This window comes from Petaurus breviceps, unplaced genomic scaffold, assembly GCF_028583685.1.
Source record: "Petaurus breviceps papuanus isolate PSGF00001 unplaced genomic scaffold, PetGlider_PUasm1.0 90865, whole genome shotgun sequence".
NCBI classification, from domain to species: domain Eukaryota; kingdom Metazoa; phylum Chordata; class Mammalia; order Diprotodontia; family Petauridae; genus Petaurus; species Petaurus breviceps.
The window spans coordinates 3,983,768-3,992,809 of NW_027187367.1; the positions used below are offsets into that span (position 1 = coordinate 3,983,768).

The 9,042-nt window shown below is 38.4% G+C and overlaps 1 protein-coding gene across 3 annotated transcripts in view; it reads left to right on the forward strand.

Moving 5' to 3' along the window:
* The first annotated feature begins 7,060 nt into the window (after positions 1-7,060).
* Positions 7,061-9,042, forward strand: part of LOC138149959 (mucin-21-like) — a 3,472-nt gene continuing 1,490 nt past the window's right edge. The window contains exons 1-3 of one of the 3 annotated variants that reach the window (XM_069073217.1): positions 7,061-7,245; positions 7,395-7,487; positions 8,778-9,042. The exon at positions 8,778-9,042 is cut by the window's right edge and continues 466 nt beyond it. In XM_069073217.1, coding sequence (XP_068929318.1) covers positions 7,203-7,245; positions 7,395-7,487; positions 8,778-9,042 — 401 coding nt within the window. In that variant the 5' untranslated portion in view covers positions 7,061-7,202. The remainder of the gene's footprint in view (positions 7,246-7,394; positions 7,488-8,777) is intronic. The other 2 variants (XM_069073218.1, XM_069073219.1) reach the window with 2 other exon arrangements.

Below are 9,042 nucleotides of genomic sequence, written 5' to 3' on the forward strand. Positions count from 1 at the left end.
TCTCTCTCTCTCTCTCTCTCTCTCTCTCTCTCTCTCTCTCTCTCTCTGTCTGTCTGTCTCTCTCACACGCACACACACACACTGTACACACACACCACACTACACAATAACTTGCAAGTCAAGACATCACCTTCCTGTTGTCCTCTTTGAGAATAAGGACAAATAACAACCTGTGAGTAGTAGTAGCTGCCCTCTGGGACACAACTAGTCAGGTCCAGTTGGGCAATGTTGCTATTTCTTCTTCCTCCTCCTCTTCCTCTTTCTCCCCTCCCTCCTTTTCCCCCTCCTACTCCACATGGAGAGTCATACACGTCATACAAGTGGTCACTCTGTCCAAAGGAATATAGATTTTGATCACTTATACTTTCCAAGATATCTTGGGATTTGGTGAGTAGATATTTTTCCTCCCTATGTATTTCTTCTATCATTAAAAAAAAACCTGAGACAATTAACCCTTTTATCTCATGTAGTTTTCATTTATGATTTCTTGAAATGTAGCTCTGAAAAACCAGGCTTTGATAAAGCCCACTGTGATTTAAATGGAGCTACTTGACTATGACTTTAAACCCAAATCACTCTGGCTTTCACTAATTGAGAATGATAGGTCCCAACTAAAACCTCAATTGCTCATTGTTTGGGTTCTGATGGCTCTGAGTGAGCATAAATAGCAATTGTTTCCCTTCGGGCCAGAAACTCTTAAGGGTCTTTCCCCTCCCAGATCAATTCTTTTGTGAAGGCAAACTAGGCCATTTTTTGCCTCAATTCTTACCTAGGTAATTACTGAATGGGCATTGTCTTAGACAAACTGAGATATGGGGGAGACCTTAATTTGAAAAGGCCAAGGTCTTCCACTGTATCCAGGGCCATCCCCAGTTGTCTTGACCCATGTCTTGCCACTGGACTCCAATAACTCTGGAGGAGAGAATGAGACTGACGACTGTCTACCTCACAGCTCTACCTCACTTCCATCCAATTCACTTGCAAGTTAAGACATCACCCTCCTGATGTCATTGGTCCTCTTCAAGAACAAAGAATATGAACAACATCAACAGCATTATAATAGTAATAACTGCCATGTATATAGTGTTTTAAGATTTGAAAAATGCTCTTACATATATTATCAAATTTAAGCCTTGAAACAACTCTGCCATTATCATTCTCATTTTATAGGATACTTGATACATGGATACTCAGCAAGTCTTGGAAATAGAATTGGAACCCAGGTCTTCCTGAGGTCAAGTCCATAACTCTAGGCTCCATAGTCTCTATCATAGATTTCACAGCTCCTATTTTGAGATTCACAATCTTTATCATGGATTTATAATCCCCATTCTGAGTTCCACAACCCCTATTTCAGGCTCTACAACATGGAGTTGGCATACAATGTGGCAATATTTGTGCTGCATTCTTACTATATGCTTGGGATACCATCTCTTTCAATCCCCTATATCCTCCTCAAGGAAGCCTCTTTGAACTGATGGTAGAACAACCACACCTTAGCAATGCAAAATCTGGAATGAAGATTTACTTTCCTGGCTCTTCTTGCCCCCTGCCTTAAATGTACCCTCATGTATGACCTTTTAACTACCAAATCTTGCTGACTAATCCTCTTTTTTTTTTTTTCCAGGGATTATCACTCAACTCTCTGGGTCCAATTGTATACATATGCCTATGATACAATCTCCCTGCCCCTTTGACTAGATCATTAACCCATTAAGAATTCAGATTCAAAATTCTTTAGGTCATTGAACTCAGTAATCAACTGACCTTTTTTGTCTATTTTCTTATTATACACAGATAGCCCAAGGACCTATTAGGGTTCATGAATACAAGTGGTTTTTTTATTGATAGTACATCACCAAAGCACTATTCTAATGATAATCTTTCTATTTCTCCAGTAACAACTTGCCTTAAAAAAATACCACTTCCTCCTAGAGCATTTTAAGCTGGTTTTGTCTATTTGTATCAATGCTCATGGAGACTCTCACATCTCTTCCTAGATTCTTTTCTTTTTGGAGGGGGGAAGGCAGGGTAATTGGGGTTGTGACTTGCCCTAGGTCACACGGCTAGTAAGTGTTAAGTGTCTGAGGCGGGATTTGAACTCAGGTCCTCCTGACTCCAAGGTCCATGCTCTATTCATTGCGCCACCTAGCCACCCCTCTCTTTCTAGATTCTTGTGCTCTTTGTCTCTATGTATTATCTTTTGAAAGATTTTTTTTAATATTTTGGCCTGGTACCAAGGTAAGATACCCACTAGGACTGGGATATCTGGGGTCTAAGACAGACTCAGATAACAGAAGTAGTAGCAATAATATTTCAAGGATCTGTGATTTTCTTGGTGTTATTCACATCACCAATGGAGATGGCAACCCCCCATGACCTTGTGATGAACCGTTCCGAACTTAACCCAATGACACTGCATCACCAAATCCCTACTTGGGGTCCAGCGTGGTAGGGAGTACCCCATTAGCATAGCCCATGAGAATCTGGATCAACTCCATGGCAACATAGGAAGAAATTTCAATGGAGGAATATCTAGACTAACCATAACTCACATTTTCTTTTTTATTTTTTTTTTGGAGGGAGGAAGGCAAGGCAATTGGGATTAAGTGACTTACCCAAGGTCACACAGCTAGTTAGTATGTCAACCGTCTGAAGCCAGATTTGCACTCAGGTCCTCCTGACTCCAGGGTCACTGCTCTTTTCACTGTGCCACTTAGCTGTCCCCATAACTCATATTTTCATACCACTTTCTAGTTTCAAAAGTCCTGTCCTTCCAATAATTCTGTGAGGTTCCATTTGCTGCCCTGGAGGTATCAAACCAAGAGGATCTTCCTCAGGGTAGTGGGATGTCTCTGTTATTCACTTTGTACATCACAAATAAACTCAGTTAAAGTCAGAATCCATTAATGATCTAATGTGTGTGTGTGTGTGTGTGTGTGTGTGTGTATAGGACTGCAATATTGCCTTCCTCCCTCCAAAAAAAAGAAAACAAAATTACCAATATCGAAAATGAAAAAGGTGAATTCACCACCAAACTAGATGAAATTAAAGTAATTAATAGGAGCTATTTTGCCCAATTATATGCCAATAAACCTGACAATGTATGTGAAATGGACAAATATTTACAAAAATATAAATTGCCCATATTAACAGAAGAGAAAATAATATACTTAACCCTATCTTAGAAAAAAAAAATGGAACAAAGTCATAAATGAGTTTCCTAAGAAAAAATCCCCAGAACCAAATGATGCACAAGTGAATTCTACTAAATATTTAAATAACAATTCCAATACTATTTGGGAAAATGGGCAAAGAAAGAGTCCTACCAAATTCCTTTTATGACACAAATATGATGTTGATACCTAAACCAAGAAGGTCAAAAACAAAGAAGGAAAATCATAGACCAATTTCCCTTATGAACATTGATGCAAAAATACTAGCAAGATTACAACTATATAGCACAACGACCATACTATGACTTGGTGGGATTTATACAAGAAATGTAGGGCTGATTCAATATTGGGGAAACTGTCAGGATAATTAACCATATCAATAGCAAAACCAACAAAAGTCATGATTTTCTCAATAGATGCAGAAAAAAACTTTTGACAAAATATAATGCTCATTCCTATTAAAAACACTAAAAATCACAGAACCCACAAAATGACACAGAGAAGCTAACCTCCCTCTGAGGACAGCCCCAGGACAGCAGAGAGTGGCACTCTGGGAGCTGACCCCAGCTCTGTTCAAGCCAGAAGTCTTAGCCCCAGGGCGGCCTAACCAGCCACCAGCTGGGAGTAACACCAGCTGTGTTAGATTGTTCTGGCTTACTTATCAATATGAGTGTCACAAGTGCTCAGGCTCCTTAAGAGTCCACCCAATATGAGAAATCTTTAATAAACTTTGTTTTACTTTGACTGAGAAAAAAAATACTAAAAATCATAGGAGTAAATGGAGCTTTCCTTAAAATCATAAGGGATATCTATATAAAGCCATCAGCAAGCAGTATCTGTATGGGTATAAGCTAGAAGCCTTTCCGACAAGATCAGGGGTAAAGCAAGGATGCCCATTCTCACCACTATTATTTAATATTGTTCCAGAAATGCTAGCAATAACAGGACAAGAAAAAGAAACTGAAGGAATCAGAATAGGCAATGAAGAAACAAAACTATCATTCTTTGCAGATGACATGGTATACTTAGAGAATCCTGGAGAATCAACTAAAAAGCTAGTTGATATAATTAACTTCAACATAGTTGCAGGATATAAAATAGGCCCACATAAATCATCAGCATTTCTATATAAATAAAGTACAGCAGAAAGAGATAGAAAGAGAAATTCCATTTAAATTAACTGTTGACAATATAAATATTTTGTAGTCTTCCTGCCAAGACAAACCCAGGAACTATATGAATATAATTACAAAACACTTTTTTTTACAACAATAAAGTTAGATCTAAACAACTGGATAAATATTAATTGTTCAGGGGTAGGCTGAGCCATTACAATAAAAATGGCAATTCTACCTAAAGTAATTTAATTATTCAGTGCCATACCAATTAAATTATCAAAAAATATTTTATAGAGGTAGAAAAAATAATAACAGACTTTATCTGGAAGAACATAAGGTCAAGAATATCAAGGTAATCAATGAGAAAAAATGTGAAGGAAGGTAGCTTAGCAGTACCAGATCTCAAACTGTGTTATAAAATATTAATCATCAAAACAATCTGGTATTGACTAAGAAATAGAGTGATGGATCAGTGGAATAAATTTGGCATACAACACACAATGCTAAATGATCATAGTAATCTGTGTTTGACAACACAAAGATGAAAGATTTTAGGAGAAGAAATCACTATTTACAAAAATCACTGGGAAAACTAGAAATCAGTTTGGCAGAAACTAGGTATACACCAACATCTCACACCATATACCAAGATAAGTTCAAAATGGGCACATGATTTGGTAAAGGGTAATATATAATGAACAAATTGGGGGAACTTGGAGTATTTTACCTGTTGGATCTATAAACAAAAGGAAGAATTTGTGATAAATAAGAGATAGAGAACATGATGGGACATAAAACAAATAATTTTGATTACATCAAATTAAAAAGGTTTTGTACAAATAAAACCAATGCAGTCAACATTAGAAGTGAAGCAGAAGGGACAGCTAGGTGGCACAGTGAATAAATAGAGCACCAGCCTTGGAGTCAGGAGGACCTGAGTTCAAATGTGGCCTCAGACACAACACTTACTAGCCATGTTACATTGGGCAAGTCACTTAACCCCAATTGCCTTGCCTTCCCCCCTCCAAAAGCAAAAAAAAAAAAAAAAAAGGAAAAAAAAGAAGTGAAGAAGGAAGTGGGAAAAAATTTTTATAGCAGGTTTTTCTGATGAAGACCCCATTTCTCATATATGTAGAGAATTGAATCAGATTTATAAGAATATACATCATGCCCCAATTGAAAAGGGATATGAACAGGCAGTTTTCAGAAGCAGAAATCAAAACTATTTTTAAAAAGAAGAAATCAAAACTATCTATAGTCATGTGAAAAAATGCTCTAAACTATTATTGATTAGAGAAATGCAAATTAAAACAACTTAGCTAATATGACAGAAAAGGAAAATGATAAATGATAGAGGGGAGTAGGGGACATGGAAAAATAGGGACACTAATGCACCATTGGTAGAGGTGTGACCTGATCCAACCATTCTGGAGAGCAATTTGGAACTTTGTTCAAAGGGTTATAAAGCTGGTGAGGAACCTGCAGCTTTGAGGCCACATGTAACCTTCTAGGTCCTTGAGTGAAACCTTTTGACTGAGTCCAAGTTTTAGGGAACAAATCCTTTCATTTAGAGGATTTGTTCTAATGAAGTTTAGATGTAGTCAAAGGGCTGCACTTGAGAACCTAGAGGGCCACATGTGGCCTTTAGGCCACAGGTTCCCCACCCCTGGTATATACCTTTTAATCCAGCAATACCACTACTAGGTCTGTACTACAAAGAGATCAAAGAAAAAGGAAAATGTACAAAGGTATTTATAGCAGCTCTTTTGTGGTGGCAAAGAATTAGAAATCAAGGGAATGCCCATCAATTGGGGAATGGCTGAACAAATTGCCATAGATGATTGTGATGGAATACTATCATGCTATAAGAAATGAGGAGCAGGATGCTTTCAGAAAAACCTGGAAAGACTTACATGGACTGATATGAAGTAAAGTGAGCAGAACCAGGAAAACATTGTACACAGCAACAGCAATGTTATAGAATAATCAACTACGAATGACAGCTATTCTCAGCAATACAATGATCCAAAATTATTCTGAAGGACTCACAATGAAAAATGCTATCCACCTCCAAAGAAAGAGTTGGTGGAGTCATAATAAAGATTGAATCATATTTTTTTAACTTTTTTATTATCCTTGGTTTTGGTTTTTTGTTTTGGTCTGCATTTTCTTTTGTAACATGGCTAATATCTATATCAAATTGCTTGTCTTCCCAAGGAGTGGGGAAGGGAGGAAAGGAGAGAATTTAGAACTCAAAATTTTGAAAAATGAATGTTAAAATTTTTTATTTATATGTAACTGAGAAACTTAAATTTAAAAAAGAAAATAGTACTTAAGTTGGGCTGTAAATGACTAGTTAGAATTCAATAGATGAAAAGAGAAATAGATCAGCAAAAATCACAAAGAAATGTTTCATTAGGGCTGTCTGATGATGCTGTTACAGAAGAGACTAAGAACTGATTAGATATACAATATGGTGAGAAATGGTTCACTCCATTAAAGCAAAAATAGGGAGATACCAGCATGGACCCTATGATAAAGGCATGTTTTCCATCCACATCAGTCTTTATCCTTATGAAGACCCCAGATGTTCTCAAGTATTGTCAAATATCTCCTTGAGTTATATTTCCCAGGGCATTACCTCAGCCCTCCCTAATCAGGAATTTGAAGATTTCCATCGAGAACAGGTTTTCAGATTGTTCTGACAACTTTGATCGCTTTGTCTTGTTCTACTTCCTGCTCCTCCCCAAAATCAGCACCCTGACTATTGTTATCATGTCATTCTCCTCTCTTACCTTTCCCCAACCATGCTATGGTTGGCAAACTGAAATGGATTGCAAGCCCGGCCCTTTCCTTGTCCAGTTGAAGCTATAAATGTTTCTGGTAGTTATGAAGTGAAAGAGAAATCATGAAAGAGAAGAGCATCTGTGGAGGGAGCCCAAGGAACCCAGGTATCCAGTCTCAGAATGCCCTCCCTTCTCTTTCCCTTTTCATCTCTCTGTGCTTTGGGGAGCCCAACATCTAGTTCTGTAGGTTCAGTTCTCTGCCTGTATTCTCTTCTCTCCAAGAACTCCCCTTGTTCTCCTTCTCCCTTCCCCAGAAGCCCCAGAGGATTACCTTGAGATGAATACAGAAAAGTTTGCCCTCACACATTGGCTGCTAGTATTACTTCTTCTTGGACTCTTGGCAGATGGTGAGTGATTTGCTTTTGGTAGAAGCTTCTGATGGATCACAGAGGTTCTCAGAGGTATATAGGAATCAGAGGGATTTCCATGGTCCTCTCTTTTCCTCCCCCATTTTAAAATATTATTAATTTCTCCCAGGAATACTTTAATCTGACAGCCCTTTCCCAAACCCATAGTGATCAGTATCTCTTCTATAATCCTCAAAATATTTCTACCATAATACACTACTACCTCAGCCCCAAATCTGGTCTACCTTCATGTTGTTTTTTGTTAGTTTCAAATCTGTCCTAACCTCTAAACCAATCTGAAACAATCTGAATGTCTGAACCCTGCTCATTCACTTAACTGAGGGTCAGTCCTACTTCTCATGTCAGTTCCCATCTAGCTAAAGGAACTTTATAGTCTCAGAGGGGAGGCACACTGGTCCTAGATTGGAAGAGAGGTGGCAAGAAGATATAGCTATGGGGAGACAGAATATATGAGGAGAGTGGAAGGTAAGGTGAAGAAAGCAAGAACTTTGGGTGTAGAAGTCCCTGAAAGGCATGAGAAGTATAGGGCTAAGAGGGTCAGGCAAAGTGATTTTTCTGTGCTGTAATAATATTAATAACTTGCAGTGTTATTGTGAGGAATGCCTTTGTGCTTTTGAAGTTTAGAGTGTTTAGAGGTTTTTTAAGATTCAAGCTACTGATGATGATGATGATGATAATGATGATGCAAGGTGATGAACCCCCCCCCCCCCGGACCCTGTGCCTAATTATACCAAATATAGGGATTCAATTCAATCTTGCTTTCTAGGATTCTTTTTTTTTGTTTTGCTTTTTGGAGGGCAATTGGAGTTAAGTGACTTGCCCAAGGTCACATGGCTAGTTTTTGTGTTAAGTGTCTGAGGCCAAATTTGAATTCAGGTCCTCCTGACTCCAGGGCCGGTGCTCTATTCACTGCACCACCTAGCCGCCCCAACTTTCTAGGACTCTTGATCTCTGAAGATCATAGGTCTAGAACTAGGAGCCTCAGAAGCCAACTAGTCCAAGACTCTCATTTTACAGATGAGACAACTGAGACCTAGGGAAGTTAAGTGACTTATTCAAGATCATACAGGTAAAAGTTAGCATTAAGATATAAACCCAGGTCTCTAATGCCAGAGTCAGTGGTCTTTCAATCAGATTTATGCATGCATTTATGATCTGATAAGTGTTTATGAAATCAATAGGTCTAGCACCAGTGGTGCCATGTAGTAGTAGAAGAAATACATGTTGGAGAACTCCAGAACCTCCTTTTTTACACTTGTCTTTCTACAGGCAACTCAACCTCAACTCCTATAAGCTCTACTACAGACTTCATAACCATTCCTCCTGATACAAGTAGCATATCTATTTCTAGCTCCCCAGCCTCTACTATAAGCTCCACATCTATTTTCAGTTCCTCAGACCCTACCATGAGCTCCACACCTATTTCCAGCTCCCCAGCCTCTACTACAAGCTCCACACCTATTTCCAGCTTCCCAGCCTCTACTATAAGCTCCACATCTATTTCCAGTTCCTCAGACTCTACTATGAGCTCCAC